This window comes from Ursus americanus, chromosome 28 (genome assembly GCF_024610735.1).
Source record: "Ursus americanus isolate L20-20 chromosome 28, mUrsAme1.1.p, whole genome shotgun sequence".
Taxonomy (NCBI): domain Eukaryota; kingdom Metazoa; phylum Chordata; class Mammalia; order Carnivora; family Ursidae; genus Ursus; species Ursus americanus.
In genome coordinates this window covers 4381456-4407296 of record NC_142154.1, presented here as the reverse complement: position 1 = coordinate 4407296, position 25841 = coordinate 4381456, and the positions used below count along the sequence as shown (strand labels likewise).

General features: G+C 44.2%; 1 protein-coding gene across 2 annotated transcripts in view; it reads left to right on the top strand.

Annotated features, from left to right (window-relative positions):
* The first annotated feature begins 1516 nt into the window (after window positions 1–1516).
* Window positions 1517–25841, top strand: part of PDE8A (phosphodiesterase 8A) — a 155956-nt gene continuing 131631 nt past the window's right edge. Inside the window, exon 1 of one of the 2 annotated variants that reach the window (XM_087856606.1) lies at window positions 1517–2379. In XM_087856606.1, coding sequence (XP_087712732.1) covers window positions 2170–2379 — 210 coding nt within the window. In that variant the 5' untranslated portion in view covers window positions 1517–2169. The remainder of the gene's footprint in view (window positions 2380–25841) is intronic. The other variant, XM_045813095.2, reaches the window with a different exon arrangement.

Below are 25841 nucleotides of genomic sequence, written 5' to 3'. Positions count from 1 at the left end.
AACTCTTTAGAAGGGTCCAGATTCTGCCCTGGAAATTACCTTCTAAAATCTGCAGAACAAAGGCAGTAAACACTCCACAATTTAGGTGGAATAACGGGTGATAATAAGAATCTTTTCCTGTGTCTTTCAAGACATCTTCATTGAGCCGGTGGTACTTTTATAAGGTAGGGAAGCATAAATACAATTACTGCTTAACGTGCTTAAACTTGATAATGGAGTCACGTGCCTGTGGTTTGGGCCGGCTCGGCTAGTAAAGAGGGCTAACAGCACCAAGCCGCTCTCGGGTTACCCTGCCTTACTGCTCAGCAGCCGACGGGAAACCGCCCGGTGGGCACCTCGGCCCGGAAGACTGCGGCGGGAGGGGCGCCGGGGCTGCGGATCTTGGGTTCCCTAGCGTTCTGGCGCTCGCGCCGCGCAGGGGACCCGGCACCTGAGCCTGGGCCGCACTCCCAGCGCCAGGGCAGGGACTCCAGTCCGAAGTTCGCCTCCGGGGCTTCACAGTAGCCGGCCCGAGGCGCAAGCGGCGGCATCTCGGGGTCGCTGCAGGGCCGCGTTAGGAAAGGTGTGGACGGCTGGAGAGGAAAGGAAGGGATCGGCCTCGCCGGGGTCTCCCCGGACCGGGAGTCGCAAGAAGGGCGGGAGTGGGGGCAGGCCCGAGGTGGGCCGCTCGGGGGGTGTGCGATGGACACCCAGGGGCGTCGTCCTCCACACGACTGGGGCTGGAGCCTCAGGCACAGAGAGGTTACGAGACTCGCCCAAGGTCACACAGCGAGCTGCTAGTGTGTGTGTGTGTGTGGGGGGAGTGCGGTTCTGACAACGCGTCTGGCAGCCTCACAGGCCCCACTGTGCACGGCGGACGCCGCGTTGTGCCCGCAAGCAAGGAGACTTTGGGGTACCGGGCGCCAGGTGAGAGGACGGCGACCCCCGCCTGCCTCGAAAACGTGGTTTTCCAGTGCAGCGGCCGCCGGGTCGCCTGGGCAGTCTGGCGTTGGCGTTCCACGTCGTGGCGCGCGAGGGAGCGCACGGGGCACTGCGGCCCTGGGGATAACGCCTGGACCCCACCAGCCCGGGACCCGGGGTGCGGGAGGCTTCCTTGCCCTCCGGCCACCACCCCAAACGGAGGTCCGCCGGCCTCGTTAATGAATGAGAGGTCCAAGGCGCAGCGCTAGTGACATGACCCAAGTCACGCAGCTGCTAAATTACGGAGCCGGGATTCGAACCAACGGTCCGGATTTTTGGGGCCTCGGGCCCGAGGTGGCTGTGTGTCCCTGGGCGAGTCCATTCCCTCCTCCCCGCAGCGGGGCCGCGCATGCCCAGTCTCCGGCGGCGCCGGGAGGTGGCGGCGGGCGCCCCAGCTGCTTTGCATTGACGCCAGCACCCGCTGGAGGTCACCGCTGGGGGCTGGGCGCGGCGTGCTGCCGGCAAGACCCGGCCCGGAGCACGGAGCCGGAGCCGCGCCGCCGGCAGCTCCCCGGTGAGCGCAGCCGCTTCAGCGTTTCTCGACGGCGCGGCCCGAGACCCGGCCTGAGCCCGCGGCTCCGTCCCCACTCGGCAGGCTGCGGCCTCGCCGCCCCGACGGGCACCCTTCGACTCCCACCCCTCAACGGCAGGAGCGTCTAGGCCAGCCTTCCCTGCCGCCGGCGCTCGGGCCAGGGGCGTTTCTTTGCGGGGCGGCGGCCCAGCAGGCGGAGCGGCGCGGGCTGCGGGCCCGGGGAGGCGGCGGCGGGCGCGGCGGGGAGCGCACCTCCCCCGGGGGTCGCGCCGCCCCGCGTTCAGGGCGGCGTCGCTCGCGCGGCGCGGACTCCCCCGCTCCCGGGTTGGGAGAGCGCAAATCTCCTCCCCCGAAATTCCCCGGAAGCGCGGCGCGGCCAGGCGAGCGCGGCGATGTGAGGGAGGCGGCCGGCGGCTCCCGCCTCAGGAAGGGCATGTTCGGAGGGGCGGCCGCGGCGCGCCGCCCGCCCCAGCGCCCCCTCCCCAGCGCCGCCGCCGCCGCGCCCGCACCGCGATAAAAGGGGCGGCCGCACTTCCTGACGCGAGACCCGCGCTCGCCGCCGCCGCCCGCCCAGGCGGCGATGACACGGCGCCCGCGGCGGCCCCGAGGCGCCGGGCGGGCCGTTTGCTGACCGGATCGCGGCTGCCCGCCAGCGTGTCCGCCGCGCCGCCGCCAGCATGGGCTGCGCCCCGAGCATCCACATTTCCGAGGGCCGGGCGGTGTACCACGGCGGCAAGGAGGCCGAGGACGCGCCGGGCGCCGCCGCGCCGCCGCCGCCACCGCCCGCCGGGCCGCGCCTCCCACCCGGCCAGAAGACCACCGCTTCGCCCGGGGCCCGCGGCGCCGGCCTCGCGGAGTCCGAGCCTCGCGACGGCAGCGGCAGGAAGGTAAGGGGCGCCGGGCGGGCGGCTGGGGCTCCGGGCTTGAGGTCCGCGGCGAAACTCGGGCCGGGCCGGGCGGCAACTTTCCCGTAGGGGCCGGGCGGGGCTCCCTCCCGGGCGGCGGTGCCCTCTCGCCCGGCTTTGGGTGACTTTGACGGGGAGCCAGCGCCCGCTTGCCGGGGCAGCGGCCCTGGGGAAGCCGGAGCCGCGCGTCCTCGGACCCTCCTCGGTACGGTTGCGAGCAGGACGCCCTCCGAGCCGCAGCGTCCGTTCCCGGGACCCATCCGACGTCTCGGATGGCGGGGCCCCTCTGTGAACTTGCCCGTGGCGCTCGAGTCATTTCCCTACCCAAGAGCGGGGAACCCCCGGATATTGTGGCGCGCCCCCGAAACGTTAAATCGGCGTGAACTTTGTTCTTTGGGTTCTAGTGATGGAAAGGGAAGGGCGGCTAGCCCCGGGAAGCCGCGGCGCTGGATCCTACCACCCTGTTTTGTTTTCCCTCTGTCAGCTTTGCACATGCATGCAGTTGCAATTTCCCAGTTTCTCTGGGACTATTAAAACGTAATCTGAAGCAACATCAGCTCTGCTTCATTGCACATGTGTTTGAGGTTCACGGTTATTACCATACGTGTTGTGTTTAAAGCCTACGTAATGAGAAAATACTATCAGAAACGCGATTTTTGAAGCATTCAGAACAAAGTTAATTTTTTATTAAGGAGTCTGGGACATGTCGTGACTGCTTTTTCACAATTGTGTGTCTTCTCCAGCGCGCATCGCCTTGGCTTATGTTTTGTCAAAGTTTCTGGGCTTAGTCTTCGTTAAGATTTCCTAAAGGAAAGATAATGAAAAAGGCGGCGGCGGGGGGTGGGGGGGAGATGTTCATTAAGGCGCACAGCAACAGCTTTCCAGTTCTCTGATTTGAAATTGTAGAACTGGAATTCATGCGTTTATGTTTCATTAAACTAGAAAAGAAATTTTGGTGTGCATGGCCTCAGATAGTTGATTATCCCTCTCATTGCTGCTGCTTTTTAAAAAGTCATTTGCAAAATTGTTTGGATTTTCTGGCTTGCTGGGGATTGCTAGACCTCCCAAGTTTGATACCGTTTGGTCACTTTCTGAGTTAAATTTCTGGCAGTCGTCCATGAGGCTTTTTCTATATGAAAGTGAAAAGTCGCTTTCAGTGTTGCATAACTAGATGAAGTGACTTCCCCACCCCTCCAATTCCCTAGGTGAAAATCTAACTTTGTTCTGAGTATCAGAAGTTGGATTCCTTCTATAGATTCTTGAAGAAACCCGTGGCTGTGAACCCCAGCTGCTCCTAATGTCGGTGTGGTGCTTCTACATTAAGCCTCCGTAATTGGCTTAGAAAACATTACACCTGTGAAGTTGAATATGGAAGTGTTAACAGCTTTCAGGTTTTTGACCCACATCTAATACTGGTTATCTTGCATTAACTAATAATGAACTTTTAGGTCACTAAATTAGCCTTTTTAGAAAGAGGCCCTGTGTCTTGCCTTTTTGGGGTGGTGCAGGTGTCCTAAAATTCAACTCTGTGTCTTATAAGCCTCTCCAGTGCAGCCGCTTGTTCTGCTATCCACAGTGTCTGTAGAGCCCCTGGGTTCTTAAGAGTCTTACATATTCTGTCCTATCGTCAGACCATTGTCCTGAGTTGGGGCCCAGAAAAATACGTTCATCATTTACAGTGCTTAATCCATTGGCATGCATATAGTAGCTGCTGAATAAATGTTTGCTGAATTAGGCTCTTTATTGTTAACTGAACGATGAAACTTTTCAGGCTCTGAAGTTTTAGTCCATAAAACCTCCAATATAGGCTTTAAGGTAATATTAGTATTTTCAGAGGAGGAGTCAAATTATAAGTAACAACACCACAACCGCAGAAATGTTTGTTAGTCACAAACTGTACATGTTGATACTGCATCTCAGTTACAGATATTTGTATGTAGGCATTTCAGGTAATAGGGCAGAGGTAAATATCAGCATGTTTTTTAGTTTATTTTTACTTTAAGGGAAAAAATCTTTATTTTTTAAAAAATATTTTATTTTTAAGTAATCTGTATACCCAGTGTGGGGCTCGAACTCACAACCCCGAGATCAAGAGCTGCGTGCTCCACCAGCTGAGCCAGCCAGGCACCCCAAGGGAATGAATCTTTTGAAATTATCAGATACGTTCTAGAAATCTAAAAATATATATTTAGAGAAGATCAACTTCCAGTGATTTGGCAAAATCAAATTATTATACAATTAATTTGAATTCCTTTATATTAATATGCCAAGATCCAATTTTAGTTTATTAAAAATTATTTCTTCTTGGGGCGCCTGGGTGGCTCAGTTAAGCATCTGCCTTCGCTTAGGTCATGATCCCAGGGCTCCCTGCTCAGTGGGGAGTCTGCTTCTCCCTCTGCCCCTGCTCTCTCTCAAATAAATAAAATGGTTAAAAAATTAAAATTTTTTTCTTAAACAGTAAATTAGCATATCACTGAATGGATTTCAAAAAAATTCATTGAGGGAAGTTTTTGTATTTCAGTAGGACATATAGAAAACACTAGTTCATCAAAATGCTTGGGAGATTGATAATTGCATTTTCAGATTAATTAAGTCGTGTGTCTCCTGTACCATAGTGTATCCTGCATGTGTTCCCTGAAGCAACTTGTTGACTGTTAATAAGTATTAAATGAAAAAAGGAGCCATGTCAAAATAAGTTTGGGAAATACTGGCTCAGACTAAAATCGGCAGATTTCTTTTATGCCGGATTTGCCAGAAAACTTAATTTCTTAAAATTCTCTGTGAATCTCCAAATGGCGTTTTGAGTGTACAGCATTTCCTAAGCTTGTTCGATTATAGAGCCTTTTTATAGAGTTATATCTTAGGCCACATGTTAGGACATGATACCTAACATGAGATGCCAATATTCAAAGTACAAGAAATATACTTAACAGTAGAACACAATAAACGCAATTTGCTTCTTAATGATTCCAAAGGTACTTCAGGATCTTGTCATACGTTAGGCTGGGTCATCTTATATGAACTTAAATTTAAGTGTTACTAAAGATGTTCTGTTTATTTCAGGAGTTATAGTCTGTGTGGTTGCAGATAATGAATACTGTGTTCAGTCTGAACACTTACAGTTTTGTTTTTAATCAGCTTGAGCTTTAACTGTAACATTTCAATATTGCTTGTCAGTCTGGATTTACTTGGTCTTCCCTTTCCTTAGCTAGGACTTGAGTTGCCCTTGAAAGATTTGCATGTGGAGGCAGGAGTGTCAGAGGAGAGCCTGTGCCCCCCTCCCCTTTTTGCAAACACCCAGTGCACTGCTGTGATTCTCCCCCCCCCCCAATTTGTCATTAAATAGCTCTGTGAGGGTGGCACTCACATCTGTTTTGTTCAGTGCTGTATCCCCCCACGTAGTGGGCCTTCCACAGACATCTGTCGAATTAGAGAATTGTGTGAACCAGGCTGGTGAAGTGGAAAATCCACCCAGCCCATTGAAAGGAAAGAGAAACCAGTTTAACCTGAGTGGAGGCTGGAGAATTTAGATGTGGTTTTGTGGAGATTTCTAGTTATTGCCCTTTCAGAGCATTTATACCGGGGAATAATAGAGTTCTACGGTGGCGAACAGAGTAGATTTCCGTCCGAAGAAGGGTTCATGCAGCTGGGTGGGCAGTGTGCAACAGGTGACAGGTAATAGCGGGCCACACACCGACCTCTCACTGAGGGTTCCTGGCCTGAGCGTTCAGAATCCACTCATGCCCACTCTTAATCCTGTCACTGGTCTTCACTTTTGTCCTCTTCTCCTTCCCCCAATTTTCTCATATATAGGTGTGTGTGTGTGTGTGTGTGTGTGTGTGTGTGTATGTATATATATATATATATGTGTGTATATACGTATATATACGTGTATATATATATATATATATATATTTTTTTTTTTTTTTTTTTACCACCTTCCTCTTCTTCCTTTCCTCCTCAAAACTGGCCAAACTAACCAGCTTAATGTCCCCCAAAGTTTAGTGGTTTCTTGGTGTTTCTTAGCTATGGAATAAAATTTCTTGCCTGCTCTTAATGTACAAAGTGGGTTAATCAAATTTTTATATTTTCCTTACCTAAAGCAAATTTCTCTGTGTGACCTGCCTGATTTTTTACCCCCACTAGGGGTCATTGACTCTGAGTAGATTATGGAATTATTGAAAGTTTCCTTCTGAAAGTGTAGTTGACAAAATGAGACCTAACTTTGTGTTCCTGAAATATGTGACTATAATCTATCTCTGTAGATATTGCTTTTCCATTTTCTTCAATTCTTATTATATATATAAAATACTTTGCGTTTCTATTCTATATTGTTTTAGTGCTTAATATCATTACCACCTTAGCATGAGGTGTGGTTTTTAAGGTAGATGTTCTGACTGTCACAACTCCATCAGCACAGACCTGTGCTGGGCTAGTCCAGACCCCCTTGCTGAAGGGAGGGTTGGAATGAGGCCTATGGTTCCTTCTGACACAAACGTTCCCTGTGAAACGGCTTATGACACTGTGTTGTTTTTTTTTTTTTCCCCTTTACACAGCTTGCCCATTTGGGATGGGCTCTTTAATAGGGGAAGTTTCATGATGTGAGTCTACAGGGTGAGGCAGATGTCTCAGAATAACCTAAAATGCCTTAAGGGACAGAACTTTTTAAAAATTAAAATTAAAAATCAAAGAAGAGAGGGCGAAGTTGCTTAGAACATGAGTAATCCCTTGGTCTTGTCCAAGGTCAACGGCTTCAGCCTGGTTTCTCAGCGCTGTGAGGTGGTAGGAAGTGCTGGACTCAAGTTCCTGGAGTGCAGACTATTCATATTATAATATCCACCATTTCTTGGATGCTTTTGATGTCGCAGGCACTCTGCTGAATGTCTTGCAGATGTTATCTCATGAAATCCTTACAACCCTGTGAGATGACTGGTGTCATTTCCATTTTGCAGATAAGGCGCTGTAGGTTAGAAACTCACCCACACTCCTGCAGTTAGGGCGGTGTTCAAACCCATTGCTCCTGGGCTGTTCTCTGTTAACTCCCTATCTCCACTGCATTTCCCATCCTCTGGCTTTCTGCTAGGTTGCAGATGTCACAGGTCCACCTGGGTTTTGCGCAGGTGAATGTGAATCCACATTATCAGGATTTTAAGTCATGATTTGCTGGGGAAATTGGTTCCAGCCCTGCTTTAGGTTCCCAAGTTTGTGAGGGTCGAGGCCATATTTGGCCCTGCCCCAGGGACCTGAGGCCTCCGTGAGGCCCTCTCATTTGTTCTCTTTGCTCTCGGACATGAGTTGGCAGGCCTCCCTCGGGAGTCCTTTTGACTCTCCCTTCCTCCTGCCCAGGCTTCAGGTAGCCTTCCTTAACCAGGAGCCCCCTTGGGGTAGTTCTTCCCATCAGCTTTGCCCAGAGCACAGCACTCCTTGCCCCCAGCTCTGCATTTGTGCATCTTCAAGGCCCAGTCGAAATGTTTCTTGAACCCCTGGTTGTACTTGCACTCTCTTTTCTCAGCTCTTAGGATCTTCCCCTGTAGCCCTTGCAGGCCTAGGAGGTCTGACTTGAGCCTCCTGTGGGATTATAGGCCTCTCGAGGACAAGGACTATGTCCTAGATTCCTTACATTTCCCAAAGCGGCTAGCACACTCTGTGAATGTTTGGATAAATGCACCAGTCTCTAAGGCTATCTCACCTTGTTTAAATTTAACAAAAACTGTTGGGGTGTGTTGTATGTGCTTTCACAAAAAGCCAAAATACCCTGAAGCCAGTGATTAATGTGTGGGGTGATTGCTAAAGCTTTTGCCTTCAATTCTGGCCGTGTTAGGGTTGAGCAATGTTCCTGGGCCCCCTCCTTCTGTTCTACTTGTGTTCTGCTCTGGTAAGAAGAGTGGTGGAGTATCTTGTCAGAGAAGGGTTTTGACAAGTTTTGTATTGCAGTTTCTTAGCTACAGGCATCATATGCAGTTTGTCCATCCACACAGACAGGAAGGATGTCACAGATTTCCCTAAACTTTGAAGATGGCCTCAAAGAACTCGGGGACTGGGGCTTGCCAGTGCTTTTGTGCTGAATGGGTCGGTTGAATTCATGCTTCTTTACTGTCTGCTTGTGTCTCTCCCTCATGTGCTGCTAAGGACAGGAGCCACTTCGCTCCTCGCACTCTGCTGGTGGGACAGCCCAAGGGGGTAGTGGCACATCAGCAGTTTGCACATTGCCCTCAGTTGTTTGGGGAGGATGGTAACTCCCTAGTGAGGTGTGTTTGAAAGACCACAGAAGAGCCAGGGACCTTCGTGTTAGGTCCAGCTCCACCAGGCACTGGCTGTGTGATATTTGGCAAATTCCGATCCCGAGTTTTCTCAAGCGTAAAATGAGACTAGAATACCCAGGTTTTGGTAGGATCACTTAAAATGATCTTTGTAAAGCGTTTTTGCAAACTCCAAGCACTAGCATGTGTAAGGATTGAGGTTCTCTTTCCATCACCTCTCTCAAAGGCAAACTTTGCTCAAATATATCCGCTTATTTTTTTAAAGCCAGTCTCTTCCTTCTGAAAATGTTTTTGTCTTTTCTCTAATATTGTGAAAAATTTCAAGCATGAAGTTGAAAGAATGTGTTCCCATCTACCTCCCACCTAGATTTGCAGTTAACATTTTCCCCTATGTGCTTTATCACCTCTTTCTACCCCATTGTCCATCACAGCGTTTTGTTTTTGCATGAATTTCAAAGTTCCAGACATCAGTGTATTTAACTCCTGAACACTTCAGTATACCTGTCACTTACTAGAGTTCAAAATTTGTTTCCTTTTTGTTTGACAGATGTATATACTAAGTGCAAATCTCTGCTAAGATACAGAATATTACCGTCCCCCAGCGGAAAGTTCTCTATGCTCCTTCCCCATGCCTAACCCCATCTGCCAGCAACCACTGTTACGATTTTTATACATTATAAATTATTTTTGCCTATTCTAGGCTTCATATCAATAGGATCTTAAAAATATGTATTTTTTGTATAAGGCTCCTTGAACTCAGCACAGTATTTCCATGATTCATCTACGTTACACACACTTGTTGCATGTTTTTTCTTGCTAAGTAGTATTCTGTTGTTATGACTAGATCCCAGTCCACTTCTTCATTCTTTTGTTGATGGATAACAACAGGGCTCTTTCTAATTTTGGGCTATTAATAATAAAGCTGCTATGAATATCCTAGTGTAAATTATTTTGTGGACATATGCTTTCATTTCTCTTCGGGAAATACCAAGCAGAGTTGCTGGATCACAGGATAGGTGTATGTTTAGCTTTTTAAGACACTGCCTGACCTTTTCTGACACGGTTCTACAATTTCACACTCCTGCCAACAATGTATAATAAAAGCTCAGTGGCTCCACATCCTTGCCCCTGTTTGGTGTTATCAGTTTCCTAATTTTAGCCATCCTGGTGGATGTGTAGTGGTTTCTCATTGTGGTTTTGACTTGCATTTCCTCAATGGCTAATAATTTTGAGTACTATTTATGTGCTTATTGATCGCTTATGTAGCTTCCTTTTTGAAGTTTATAACACTTTTTTCTTAAAAGGAAATATAAATCCTTTCATGACCTCTGGGTAAGGAAGGGCTTATTAAACAAGTTACACAAACCATTTGCCATAAAGGAAAAGGTTGACAAATTCAACTACCTTAAAATAAAGTACTTCTCATCAAAGGAGAGTGAAAAGGAAGGAAAACCATAGTCTGGAAGAAAAAATTTGTAACACGTAATACCAATGAAGAATTAGTATCCAGAATATATGTAGAATGCCTGCATGTCAATTAAGAAAAAGACAGCCCAGTTGAAAAACACAGACTGGCCTGTTATTTAAGAGGAAACCAAATGGCTAATAAACACATGAAAAGACCTCATTGGGGAAATGCAAATTAAAGCCACTATGAAATAACATTTTACACCCACGATCGCAAACATTTAAAAGCTTGACAGTATTTGAGGCAGTCTTCAACACTGTAGGTAGAAGTATTCATCCTCGGGAGAACCATTGTCATTACCAGGTATAGTTGAACGTGTGACCCTATGACCTAGCAGTTTCACCTTTAGAAATGCTTACACATGTGAACTAGAAACATGTACAAGAATGCTCATAACAGCATTGCTTCTAATAGCAACCTTTTTATTAAACTCCAATATCTATCAGCAATATAGTGAATAAATAAGTTGTGATATATTCAAATATATTGAAAAGGGATACTTCATAACTTTGAAAATGAATGGGTTATAGCTTCAGGTGTCAACATAGATCAATTTCAAAAACAATGTTGAGAGAAAGTTACAGAAGAATTTACAAAGTATAACTTTTTAAAGCATAATAGCTAAACAGTGTATTATGAGTAAATAGAATATACACATAGGTATTACAGCTACACAGAAAACCAAAGAAGTAATTATGAAATTCAGTTAGGCAAAGAAAGTTTTCTTTTTAAGTACTAAAATGATTAACAGGTTAATTTTCAGAGCCTAGTTTAGAGGATGTAGGAGGACAATGCCAGGCCCTGCCCTCAGGGCACAAGTAGTTCTCCCTGGAGAGGTGGGGCAGGCCTCTGAGCTGGAAGTGAGGCTAGCACCTGAGGGATGGAGAGCGTGTTTAGAGAACAGGCAGGAGCCGGGTCTGGATTGGTCATAAGATGCAGGTTAAACCCCTCGCCCCCGCCTAGGGAAGACTGGGAGGACCTGGATAGGTAGCGAATAGGGGGATGTACATGGAGGTGGGCGGTGTTGGCTTGTTGTGCAGAATTTGGGGAACCTGACCACAGGTAAGAGGGAGGGCCTGAAAGCGGGGGAGGGGGGGAGTTCGTGAAGTCCATCCTGTAAACCTATACAACTCCCAAAGGCTTTTCATTTTCAGCAGGGTAGTTACAGGGTTAACCTATTTTATGAAGATTAAGTTTTAGGAAGAAATTGCCGAGAGAGGCCGGGGTGAGGAAAAGCTAGAGGTGGGGCACTACCCAGGGGGTGGTGGCTGTGGTTCAGGCATAGGGTAAAATCAGGTATAGGTAATGTAGTGTGGTGGTTTGGGAAAGGAGGGAATGAGTGAAGGAAGAGCTGGCAGACTAGGGGACATATCAGACTTGGGGAGTGAGGGGCGAGGGCAGTGGAGGGCGACTCAGAGGTTGGGGTTTACCAGCTTGGGAGGACTGTGATAACGTGTCATCATTCGTATAGCACTCCACAGTTTACCAAGCGCTGTTTTTATACATCATCTTATTTGATGTTCCCCAAACTCCTGTGAAGTAGGAAGGAGGGATTTTATTGTCCCTATTGAAGGCCTAAAGAAGCAAAAACTTAAAGGCATCAAATGACTTGCCCAAGTTTGCAGTGACCACTTATAGGTTCACTACAACAGCATGGGGCAAAAGCCAGACTAAAGAGGTGAGAGTTTTTTATTTATTTATTTTTAATTTTTAAATAGATTTTATTTACTGGAGAGAGAGAGCCCATGTGTCCATTGTGGGGGGAGGTCCCGGGGAGGGGCAGAGGGAGTAGCAGGGTCCCTGCTGAGCAGGGAGGCCCCATGTGGGGCTCCATGCCAGGTCCCTGGGATCATGACCTGAGCTGAAGGCAGATGCTTAACCGACTGAGCCACCCAGGTGCTCCAAGGTGAGAGTTTTAAAAAAAGCCTCTCTTGTCCTTTGGTTCTGGATTTGCTTTATAAAAGGAAACTTTTACTTTTCTGCATTATAAAAGTAACATTCATTGTAGATGGCTTGAAAAATAGGGAAAGGACCGAGGATCGCTTAAGTTACGCAGTCACTGAAATTGCGGTCGGGAGGAGTTTCTCATAACATGGTGGTATGTTTCCTTACATCCATGTAGATGACTTCCAATAACTTTTTTTTAACAGTTTTGTTCTTTAGTTCTAAGAAACATTGAGCTATTATTTCTTCAGATGTTGTCCCTCTTCCATTTGTTCATTTCCTTTCTGTGGTTCCGTCCAAATGGTAGGATTTAGACAATCTCAATCTGTCCTTTGTCTCTGCTTTTCTTTCCTATCTCTGTGCTGTCGTCTGGGAGGGCTGTGGAAGGTACTCTGGTAGCTAGCTCTCTGACTCAGTCCTCAACGTCTCCTCCACTCTCCAGCCTGTTGAGCTCTTAAATTCGACAGGTTTTGTGTTCAAGATATGTGCTTTGTTCCCTTCCCTACTGCTTACTCGTGTGTTTTGGTTGCATCATACTCCCTTATTTTTTTGAGGATATTAATTATATGCACTTGAAAGTCCTATTCTGATTGCTGTATATTGAAGACATTTTTTGAGGTATAAATGCAGTCAGCAAAGTGTATAAAATCTTAAATGTACAGCTTGATACAAATTTTACCACGTGTGCCACACATACAACCACCACCCGGATCAAGATAGACCATTTCCAGCACTCCAGAAGGCTTTTCTAATGGCTCTTCACTATTTGTTTGTATTTTTAACACTTTATTATGAAAAATCTCAAATACACAGCATTTCTTTTCTTTTCTTTTTTTTTTTTTCCAAGTAAGCTGTATGTTCAACATGGGGCTCGAACTCATGACCCAGAGGTCAGGAGTCACATGCCTTACCAACTGAGCCAGCTGGCTGGCCCAAATGTACAACATTCTTGAAGGAGTTTTACGATGAACACTGGTATGCCCAGTTCCCGTATTTTACATTAGCATTTTACTATACTATATAGATGGATAGTGTATCCATCTATCCGTCCTTCTCTCCATACATCTCTTTTCTTTGATGCATTTTAAAGTAATTGCAGACATTAGTGCTCTTTCTCTTCAACACTGCAGCATGAATATCATTAGAGTTCAGTATTTTTTTTCTTTTAAGGTAGAATTTACATACTGTAATGAAATACTTATTGTACATTTGCTGCGTTTTGACAAATGCATACATATAGCTGTGTAATCCAAACCTCTGTCAAGGTATACAATATTGTCCTCACCCCAGAACGCCCCCTGCGCCCCACAGAATTCCATAGTATGTACTCTTTTATGTAACACTTCCACTCGGCTCTCTGGTTTTGAGGTTCATCTGTGTTTCCTGTATCAGTCGTTCATTAGTTGTAACTGTTTTAAAAGCACAGGATACATATGGTTAAATTGCCCTCCAGAAAGATGTGATCAAATTTTAATATCACAGGAACATCTGAGAGTGCGTTTTACGCTTTCAACAATCTGATTGTGAGAGAATGATATTTTATAGGTAATTTAATTTGAGTTTATCTCATTTATTGTTTATTATCTTTGGGTTTTTTTCCAAGTGTGTATTGGATACTTGAACTTCCTCTTCAACGGCATTGGTGTTTTCCTGTTCAAGTCTGTTGCCCATTTCTCTATTTGGACTTTAAAGTGTAAAAATTTTTATTTGTAAGAGCTTTTTCAGTACATTTGGTTGTTAAGTTTTGATCTCATGCTTATTGCAGATCATTTTCTGTAGCATTTTCCTTTTTCTTGGGTGTGTTTTTTAGAAATCATAGACATTTTATATTTTTACGAAATCAAATTTAGCACTCATGTTTTTTTCTATTTGCTTTATATAACATCAACTTTTACTGCAGAAGTAGTACGTGGTACAGGTATTGCAGAACATTAATGTTGAAATGCAGTTTTCACCACTTAGAGATCATTTAGCTTGTATCTTTCTAGATTTTTTCCTGTTCATGTATGTGCATTTTTTCACTGAAATTAGATCATATAGTAGTAATGCTGTTTTTAAAAAGTTGTGGTGAAGTATATTATACTATAAAATTTACCATTTTAATCATTGTTAAGTGTACAGTTCAGTGGCATTAAGGGCAATCACATTCTTGTACAGCCATCGCCACTGTCAATCTCTAGAACCTTTTCCTCTTCCAAAACTGAGACTTCATACCCATTAAATACCAACTCCTCGTTCTCTTCTCCCCTCCAGTTCCTGGCAACCACCATTCTCCTTTTGACTACTCTAGGTACCTGGTACACGGAGAATCACATGATATTTGTACTTTTGTGACAGTCTTATTTCATTTGATGTGTCTTTGAGATTCATCCATGTTGTAGCATGTATCAGAATTTCATTGATTTTTTAAAGCTGAGTAACACTCCACTGTATGCATATACCACATTTTGTTATTCCATTCATCCGCTGGTGGACGCTTGGGTTGTGTCTACCTTTGATTATTGTGAATAATGCTGCTGTGAACATGAGCATACAGATGTCTTCAAGTTCCTGCTTTCAATTCTTTTGAGTAAATATACACCCAGCAGTGGAGCTGATAGATAATATGGTAATTCTATTTTTAACTTTTTGAGGAACCACTGTAGTACATATTGTTTTGCAATGGACTTTTTTCAGCCAATAATCTGTACATTTTCATTTTAGTGATGTTTTATCTAATACCCGTAGCATACTACACTGAGATCCCCTATGATCTCAGAGATGTTCCCTTCATCGTATCTGCTTGTTATGATCCTTAATTTCTTTTAATCTAGCACATCCCTTCCCTTTTCCCCCATTTTTTTTTTTTTTTAACACTGACTTGTTATAGAGACCTGACCACTTTGTCCTAACTTCTGGATTTGTCTTATTGTTTCCTTGTGGGGTCATTTAGGTATCCTTCTTTCTGCTATATTTGTTGTAAACTAGAATTTGTATCTAAAATGGATGAAAGTTACAAATTTTGGCCTAGAATACATCATTAGTGATCCATGAATCAAGTGAGAAGACACAGAATATCTGATTGACCCACCATTATATAGATGGTCAGATTGACTGCTGGACTAGGGTGATGAGAATCTGAGCCCTCCCTCTTGAATCAGGTTCCCTCATAAGACCAGAAAGTGATCTGTGTGGCTCTCAGGACTGTATGAATGTTCAGTTCCCCACAGGCTAGTCACCTAAGTTCCCCCCCCCCCTTTTAGCACCAGTTGATATCCTTATTTAAAATAACAATTCTGATCCAGGTTAATGGATGATGTTTCCTAATTCATTTACTTTTCTGCCTGCAGTAGTTAATGTTCTCTGCAAAGTGGAAGTTTCCTTTATCAATTGGGGCCAGGGCTATTTGGTTACTATAAAATATAGTTCCTATATTTTATAGGCAGGGTAAATTTTTCCCTTTAATTAACAGTTTTAATAGTTGAGAAGTTGCTGCCTCAAGTGGGAGTGAATATGTTATTTGTTTTTTCCATTTTTATAAAATGTAATTGTGGACATAGGGTTTTTCATTGGTTGGATGTGCTTGGATATATTATAGTCTTTTTTTTTTTTTTTTAAAGACTGAAATGGTAAGACCTGCGGCCACTGGGGGCTCCTTCAGATTGCCTTCTGTATTCTTTTGACATGATTCTGTTCATCTTTGAAAGCACAACCAGTTGTCCCAGGCTCAGCTTGTACCTTCCTTGTCCCTGACCAGACATGGGCCATTTCTCTAAGGTGCCCTGGTGCTCTTCATGGGAAATGGAGTTGGAAGCTACAGTTTAGGTGCTAAGAGTGCTCATTATTCCAGGAGAAACATCGTTTTGGAGCCATTTTAGTGGATAGATCCAGAAAATCTATCACTAAAAAAATCAAACCCCAAGTTATGCAATTCACATATACTTTTAATTTAGTTTTTTTCTTTTTTTAAAGATTTTTCATTTATTTATTTGAGAGAGAGAGAGTGAGTGAGCATGAGCAGCGGGAAGGGACAGAGGGAGAGGGAGAAGCAGACTCCCCGCCGAGCAGGAAGCCGGATTCAGGACTTGATCCCAGAACCCTGAGATCGTGACCTGAGCTGAAGGCAGATGCTTAACCAACTGAGCCACCCAGGCTCCCCTCAATTTAGGTTTAATAGTATAGTGTTTTATTTCCATTTGCTTGATTTTATAATTTCTTTTCTTTTACACTGACAATTTTGATTTTTCTTCCTTTGAAGTGTAAGTCCTTTTTCATCCAGATATAGTTAAGTATTCATATTCATATGAATATCACATATTCATATTCATATCAAAAATTAGCATTTTTGTGTGTTTATTTAATTTCAACATTTAGTTTTTTAAGTCAGGCATTTATTTTGGGTTTTTGGGTATTTTGGTGTGAGGTAAGGATCTTAGTGCGTCAGAATAGATAGTTATTATTCTAGCACCTTTTATGTGCATAATTATTTTTATTTCCTACTGGTTTATACTTTCACCTATATCATATCTTTGGGTTGTCTGTTTTTGGTTATCTAGTCTCGCTGGTACTATTACTGAACTAATTTCATTTTTATAGCTTTATTTTTTCATAGTGTCTGGTAATGCTAATCCTTTTTCTCATTATGTCCCATTTAAAAAAAAAAACCTTCTTAACTCATTCTTGTCTATTTTTCCATGTTAATATTAGCATGATTTTTTTAAAAAAGATTTATTCATCAGAGAGAGAGAGTGAACACAAGCATGGAAAGTGGCAGGCAGCGGAAGAAGCAGGCTCCCCGCTGAACAAGGAACCCACCCGATGTGGGACTCGATCCCAGGACCCCAGGGACCATGACCCGAGCCGAAGGCAGATGCTTAACCGACTGAGCCACCCAGGCATCCCAATATTACCATGATTTTGATTTATCCCCAAGCTTTGGGGTGATTTTGATTGTTTTAGAGTTCAATCCACTGTGATTTGAGAAGAACTGATAGGTTCATGGAATTCTTCTGCCAATGAACATGATATTTATGGTTCATTTATCTTATTTTATGCATTTTCACATGGGTCTCATGTCTTTTTAGGATAATTCTGTTGGAGCCAGAATCTTTTTTTTAATTAAATCTTTTAACTAATTATTTCAGTTAGATAAAATATGTTGATGTGGCTGAATTTTCCGAAGTATTCTATAGTTCAGTTGATTTTTTTCGTTTGCTTGTGAAATAGATAGATCTTAAGTGCATAGTGTCTGGGCTTTTTAGATAAATGTTTACATTATTAGCTGACTGATGGTTTTGGGTTTTCCTTTCCCAAAGTAATGCTTTTTAATCTGTTTCCTTATTGGATTTCTTTGGGGTTTCAGTACATTGTCAACAATAATGATTTTAGCATGCATCTTTGTTTTATCCGGATTTTAATGGTATATGTCCAGTTCCTCACTCTTAGGTGTGATCTTGGCTGTTGCTTTTAAGACAGTGTGTTTTATATACTTTATTAAGGAAACAGCTTTCTAGTCCCTGCTTTTTAAAGTGTTTTTAAAAATTACAAATGTCAAATTTTATCAAAAGCCTTCCCCCCACCCTTGCTTTTTGTTTCATCGAATGATATAATCACATGCTTTTTCTTGGAATTACTGATGTGACATGGTCTGATTGGATTTGCGATATTTTAAAAACTTTGCATTTCTAAAATCTTGCTTGTTATAGGTAATTTTTAAAAAAAGTTAAAAATATACAGTTGCGCTTTAAACAAAGTGGGCATTAGGGGTGCTGACCCCCTGCCTGTCTAAAAGTCCGTGTATAACTTGTGACTCCTCCAAAGCAAACTACTTATAGTCTACTTTTGACTGGAAGTCTTATCGATCACTTAAATAGTTGATTAACACATATTTCAAAAAAATTTTTTTTGTAGGCTCCACTTCCAGTGTGGAGCCCAACATGGGGCTTGAACTCACAACCCTGAGGTCAAGACCTGAGCTGAGAGAAGAAAGGGAAGAATGAAGGGGGGGGTCATCAGAAGGGGGAATGAACCACGAGAGCCTATGGACTCTGGGAAACAAACTGAGGGCTTCAGAGGGGAGGGGGATGGGGGATGGGCTAGCCCGGTGATGGGTATTAAGGAGGGCACATATTGCATGGAGCACTGGGTGTTATACGCAAATAATGAATCATGGACACTACATCAAAAACTAAGAATGTACTGTATGGTGACGAACATAATAAAAAATTATTATTAAAAAAGTAGTCGTCCACTTAACTGACTGAACTGCCCAGCCACCCCTAATTAACACATATTTTAGGGAAAAGAAACTGATTAAGGAAATCATAAGGAAGAGAAAATACTTTTACAATACTGTAATATATTCATTGAAAAAATTTTGTGTATAAGTGGATTTGGAGTTTAAACCCATGTTGTTTGGGGGTGTCTGGGTGGCTTAGTCGGTTACATGTCTGACTCTTGGTTTTGGCTCAGATCATGATCTCAGGGTCATGAGATGGAGCCCTGCATCAGGCTCTGTGCTCAGTGAGGAGTCTGCTTAAGAGTCTCTCTCCCTCTGTCTCCCCCTGCTCATGCACACATGCCCTCTGTCTTTCATAAATAAGTAAATCCATGCTGTTCAAGTGTCAGTTACTGTGAATTCAGTTTGTAGTAATTTGAAATTCAGTTTTCTTTTCTGTATTCATGAGTGAAAGCAAAGTCATATATAGTACGACTATATATACCCTAACAAGAACCCTATTAACGTTTTATATTAATTTGTATATAATATGTATATTGATAACTCCTTGCATTCTTTTTTCATGTGCATGTGTAGGAAAATTTAAATGTTAAATATAAGTTTTAAACAAATACTTCTATATAGTTTTATATCCTGACTTCTAAATTTAATAATAAATTAGAACTATCTTCCCATGTCATTAAAATTTCTTCAAAACATCATTTATATGACGATACTAATGCTGCCATGTATGTTCTTCTTATATAAGCGTTTATGCATATCTGTGATCATATCCTTAGATTCTACTTCTAAAAATAAATCCTATTTTTAAGTCTTAATTAAAAAAAAACAATTCTGTTTGGGCAGGCTTTCAGGCATTTTGAGCAGTATATAATGAAAAAGCATTATATTTTAAACATTTTTATTTATAAACTTGGCTCAGGTAAGTTACATGTTACATTTTCATTTTTTTGGAATTTTATTCCTTAGTGGGACCTTCAACTTTACCATATCCAACTTTCTTATTTTATGGAGGAGGAAATTGAAGCCCTAAGGGATTTAAGAGCCATGTCCGAGATCACGCTGCAAGTATTGGCAAGGCTGGAACAAGTACCTGAACCTGGCACTTGCCCCTTATCCCTGGTACCTTTTATACTGCTGGGAAGTGGACCTCTGGTCATTGCACTGAGCTGCCTGGGCATCAGACTTTCCGCACAACTGTCCAGTTCAGGTTTGCAATGTGTCCTCTTGTCCAGTGGCTTTATTATATAGAAGCAGCAAAGAAATTGAACACCTGGAATTCCTGAGCTTGGACATCATTACGGAGTTGCTTGATTATTATAAAATGGTTCTGTTTTCATTTTATTTTATTTTATTTTTTAAAGATTTTATTTATTTATTTGACAGAGAGACAGCCAGCGAGAGAGGGAACACAAGCAGGGGGAGTGGGAGAGGAAGAAGCAGGCTCATAGTGGAGGAGCCTGATGTGGGGCTCGATCCCATAACGCTGGGATCACGCCCTGAGCGGAAGGCAGATGCTTAACCGCTGCGCCACCCAGGCGCCCCCTGTTTTCATTTTAAAGCCGTGTACAGACGTGTTTTTTCTTCACTTTGTAACATATACATTTGGAGTTGGAGTTGGCATGCAGTCAAAACCTACGTTAGTTACGTAGTCATTCACTACATTGGAGCAGCTTCCTCTGCTGCCCTAATATTTTTAGATAAAAGCAGGAAGTCTTGTTCCCTTTTTCTCCCTCAGCCTTCATGTCATGTCTTTTTGTTATTCTAGTGTTAAGAAACAGGATCTTGAAAAGCCAAAGATTCCAAATGAGCTGAGCTGTAGTAAAGCCTTGCCTTGGGGTGAAGGCAGGCATGGGGTCAGCCTGGCGCTGGGTCCAGCAGTATTTACAAAAGGCTCAGAACACTGTGTGGTGAAAATTGATAATTGACAATATGAACAAACTTATTTTAATACTGACAAAAAAAATACAAGACGTACTTCCATTAGACTTTTTAAAAAAGATTTTATTTATTTGTTTGATAGAGACAGAGGGAGAGAGCCTAAGCAGAGAGAGGGAGAAGCAGACTTCTCAATGAATAGGGAGCCCGATGTGGGGCTCAATCCCAGGACCCTGAGATCATGACCTGAGCTGAAGGCAGACGCCCAACCAACTGAGCCACCCCGGCTCCCATTCCATTAGACATTAATCTCTACAGTGAGATGAGTTTTCAGAGTACGAGTTGCAAAATGTGTTGGTGGCCTTCTTTCTAGTCTCACTTCTTCTCCATGACAGGCATTCCCTCAGTTCTCCATCTACATGGAAAACTCTAGTTTGGTAAGTTTACATGATTGAGAGGTCGCTGATTTTTTATCATATAGTAAAGTATTGGGTCACTACAGTTGCTCATTCAGCACACCTCTATCTGGTGTTTACCCGGGGGCCAGGAAGCGTGCTAGGATTTGCAGGTAATGTGGAGATGAGGAAGATGTAGCCTTCCTTTTCAGATGATGCGCTCCTTAGAGAGTACGTTTGCCTCTAATTGTCTTTCTGTCTCCTGGTTCTGCAGTGCTTGTTCGGAAATCTGAACACAGCATGTCTGTGATAATCGTCAAAGAGGGCCTGGGAATTGGAATCCGAAGATGTGGGTTTGAATTCTGGCTTTGGTACTTAACTGTGAGCTGGGGCAAATCATGTGACTTGTCTGTGAGCCACGGTTCCTTGTATGTAAAGCGAGCACGTAAGAGAAGGTATAGGAGATGCCTTCTAATCTGTTATACACCATTGAAGTGGCAAATGTTTTCTTGTTTCTCTTCGCTTATTGATCAGAATAATATTTTCTCACCAGTGGGTCAGAAGAGAAGGAAGCTCTGTTACAATCCTTTCAGTGCTGCCGAATATACTGATAATGGAAAAATAAACAGGGGTGCACTGATTTTTCTGGCCTGTAAACCAAAAAACAGTTTTCAGTGCCAAAAGCTGTGTTTGTCTTGAGAGGCCAAGAATATTTCTGCAGTGTAGGACTGCTTCAGATCCCACGGTGAATCTCTTGGGTAATCACAGGGTTTTGGTTTAGGTTCAGTTGTTTATAGGGCTCGCTTTGCTACAGTGCAGTTTGCTCACTGTGCTCAGTTTCTGCTGGCGTAAAATAACATAGGTTGGCTGGAGGTGGTCTCTCTGGTCAGGGCTAATATGAATTGAACTTGTTCTTCAGTGTGCAGGCACTGGCCAGTTGGAGCAGCGCGCATGTCCCGTAGCCATGCTCTAGAAAGCCCTCTGACCATGACACTTACACAGGGCCCTGGCTCTTCCCCACCAGATTGTTTGGAGTCAGGTGAAAGGTGGCATGAGAGTTTGCCCCTGCCCCCACCATTCATAGCCTTCTTGACTACTGCAGATCCACCCTGCTAAAGTGGGCTACCTTCCTGTTATTTTTCCCTCAGGAGGAAATTTTTTGGAATGTCTACTCCACCTAAGCTATTCTTCTGTAAAACAAGTCTTCAGGCTGCATTTCTCTGGGTCCCAGATCACCAGAACCAACATGCAGAGGGCCAGGGGATCTGCCCTACAAGCAGAGGTTCAGAGAAGGGGCAGAGTGATCAGATGCTAGTCTGATTGTGTCCTTCCCTGCTTAAAATCCTCTGTGGCTCCCCAGTATCAAATTCAGACTCTTTTTTAACCTACCGAGCCCAGCACGCATGTGGCTTCCACCCCCCTCCAGCTTCATCCCACGCCTTACGTGTGGGCACCTCCAGTACTCACACTTCCAGGGACGAATGACCTCTGGACTTTTGACTGTGCAGTTTTCTCACAAGTGCTCTGCTGAGAATTTCTCCCCAACTTAATCAGCAGAAGTAGCAAAAGAACGTTGATGAAGGTAGAGCTCTAAGAAGAAAGTAGGTAGGTAACTGTTGGAGGAAGTATTTTATGTCTGGAAGAAATGCCCTGAGATTTCTGTGTTTGTGGTATTCCATTACAAGAGAGGGAAAGAGAAGATTAAGATAGGATGAAGGGGTCAAACTGTCAATGTCCTGTCTGACCAGAGGATAGAGAGGTCCCTGTGGGCTATTCTGGAACAGTGTTCGCCCTCCTGGCTGCTGCACTGTGACCCTGGGGACGGGGGAGCTGAAGAAGGAGCAGAGAATGGGTAGCCTCTGGGCTGGAGGAGTGTGCTGGTAGCTGACACAGCCTGTTTTTGCTAAGTACCTGGGGGTCCGAGGCTGCAGAAGTGGCCTCGCCTTAGTGGGCACCTGAAGAAATTACCTTTTTATTGCAAATAAAAGAGCTTTTGGATCTGACGGTGTGCTGCTGAGTGTCAGGTTGGGTGGGACAAATGTGCTTTTCTATGATGAGTTTGATTCCTATTTTGGTCTAGCTTGTTTCGCCTTAACTTACTCTCACATAGGTCACTAACCTGGAAATCAACTAAGATTGATGTAACATAACAGTAAAGCTATCACGTATTGAATGTTTACTATGTACCTGGTACTGTTCTAAGTACTTTATGTGTATTAACTAATGTAGTCCTTACGAAAATCCTTTAAGGTTCACCCTTCAGAGTAAGAGTCGAGCCAAGTGGGAGGTTGCACAGTATGCCCAAGGTTTCACAGCTCGTGATCGGAGCGCTCAGATTCAAACCCAGTGGCCTGGTTCCTGAGTCCATACTAGACTTCGCAATTTCTGTATTTTTCATTTTATTTTTTGAGGTTCTTGATGTCATGATTTGTTGTTGTTGTTTATTTGTTTGTTTTTTCAGACAGCTTTCCTGATTGGTCAGGATTCTTTTGACTGTGGCTGACATCAACCCAGTCTAAACCAGCTGAGGCCAGAAGTGAAACTTATGGGCCACTATAAATTGGCTTATAAAACCACAGCACGGGAAGGACAGGGTATGCCAGCTCTGGGGCAAACAAAGTGAGGACTCGCTCTCCCTCCCTTGCTCGCATAGTGTCCTCTTCATTTTCGTGGGCTGTTTTTTTCTGCTTGGCAGGAAAAGTGCCCACTAACAGCTGTTGGCCTCACATTTAAAGTTTCTTCAATGGAGAGGGACTGAGCCTCTGCCTTTAATTCCAGTATAGGAGTCCCTGGGAAAGACCAAAATGGGCCTGGCTAGGCGCACCTGCAGCCAGTGGGTGGCTTCCCTGATGGCACAGCGTTCACAGCCCCGGGCGGAGGAGCAGCTCTGACAGGAAGGGACTGCTGCTCAGAGCAAGAGCTGCCCCTGAACTGGGGTCCAGTCCAAACCCCAAATGCTTCTTGGCTTAAGAATGAGTACCACTTGTATGTGTAAGGAGAGTTACTGTTCCTGATTTTCATTCTGGGGCAGTTCGTGTTCTGAGTTATCAGAGAAACTTTCCATTTATTCTGTTTGCTAAGAGAAGAATGGATAACAACTTGTGGGAAAATTTCAACAAGTTTTGAAATAGGAAGGGCTTCCAGTTGACCTCCCTTACTTGTACAGTCTGCCTAAGAGATGTGCAAGGACTCTGCTATTGCTCATTACTTCTCTTTTTGTCCAGTCCTTTCATAGTTAGGACGCGTTCTTGATTCTGTTTTTGCCTTCCACTGGTAAGATAATTGTATCCTGTGTTTTTGTGTTTCTGTTTCGTTGGCTAACTGTAACTTGGGTAAGTCATCCAACCTTGTGGGCTTTAATTTTTTCACCTGTTGGGATAGGCTGACTATTGTAACAAACCCCAAAATATGCAAAAGTCTTAACCTTGACAGAAGTTTCTTAGTCACATAAAATTTAAAATAGTGTTCCTGATCACAGTGGAAGACCCTCCTCTAAGTGGCAATTCAGGGACCAAGGCTCCTTCCATCTCTGCCATCTCCAACACATGGCTCCCACGGTCACTGTGCATCTCTGCATGGGCAAGCATGCAGAAGGGGCAAGAGATGAAGGGTGTTGGGGGGGTGCTTAGGTGCCAGACCTGGAAGGTGGTCCATGTTCATTTTTCACATTCCATCGGCCACTTGGCCACGCCTAAGTTCACTGAATGCTGGGAAATACAACCTATCTATGTGCCTTGGGAGAAGAGGAACTGGGTTTGAGCAGTTTGCCAGTCTTTGCGTACCTCTTTGGTAACATCTGTAATTCTTCCCCTTTTCTTCATTCCCATGCACAGCAGTTGTAAGTTTGTGTGGGATTGAGCCCACTCCTAGTTCCTTGGTGGTCCCTAACATCCTCCTTGCCCCAGGTATTGGGTCAGCATTAGATATATAACCCAGGCCTAAGTCCTGTTCCTCTGGTCCCAGTTACTAGTTCCTCGGTAGTCATGTGATCGAAATGGTCTCAACCACACTGCGGAGTGAGTGGGGGCATCTCCCCCCCCCCTCCCCTCCAGTGAGGACAAAGCCAACTCCTGGGTGGGAACAAACTCAGTTGCAGAGTCACAGAGCCGGGGTCCTGCTGAACCTTGCCTGAAGCTCACGAGACCTCACTCTCAGCTTTGCATTTACATGAGCGATAAATCTATTGTATAATAATTTGAGGTTAATTTTCTTTACTTACAACCAAAAGCTTCCTAACTGATACAGCCTGTGAAATGAAAGGGGAACAGGGAGAGAGAAAGGTAGAGCCTGGATCTCTAAGTTCTGCTGCTTTTTATTGCTAGCATGTCTGTGATGTTTCTTTGAATACCCGGGCCACCCAGGCAGGGTCTGAATTGATGTTAGCCTTGTTTGACTTTCCAATTTCCTGGAATTATAGCTGGGATAACTGTGTTCTTTAACATTCTAATTTTTTCTGCCTTTAGACAATGATGTCTCTTTGGATCGAATGGTATATAATTTCATTGACATATCAATTATGACCTTTTATTTGTCTTCTACCAGATTGAACAGAACATAGTTGATGTGCTTTCTTTTCCCCATGTTTCATTTTAGTAACTTCTTAGAAATCAGCTTTTTCATCAAGAAAGTGTATGGAATAGGTTGATCATACACATTGTAAAGTGCATTTGGTTTGTTGCCGAATATTATCTGTATATCATATAGGAATCCTTTATTTCTTGAATTAGAATGTTCTAGGCCCTTTTGGAATTTGAACAGTTTGTCAAATTTGTTGATTTTATAGCCCCTCCATCTTGAAAAAAATGCCATATGGTCTTCCTGAAAGAACATTTTTTTTTTAAAGATTTTATTTATTTGACAGACAGCCAGTGAGAGAGGGAACACAAGCAGGGGGAGTGGGAGAGGAAGAAGCAGGCTCATAGCGGAGGAGCCTGATGTGGGGCTCGATCCCGCAACGCCGGGGTCACGCCCTGAGCCGAAGGCAGACGCTTAACAACTGCGCCACCCAGGCGCCCCATGAAAGAACATTTTGAGAGAATTACGTGGTATTCAATAAGGCAGTTGGAAAGAAGCTATTAAGTATTTCGGAATTGTTGCACAAGAAGCTAATTTGCCATTTAAGAATGCTAAGAAGCCATCAGCGCAGCACACAGACACCTCATAAAGCTATGGTGGCAAATGTAAACTGTGAAAGCCCAGCCTGACTCATCCCTTTCAGGATATGGAGAACAGCAGAGGGGTGACAAAACTGCATCATTAGAACTGCCCTGCCTTGCTTTGTT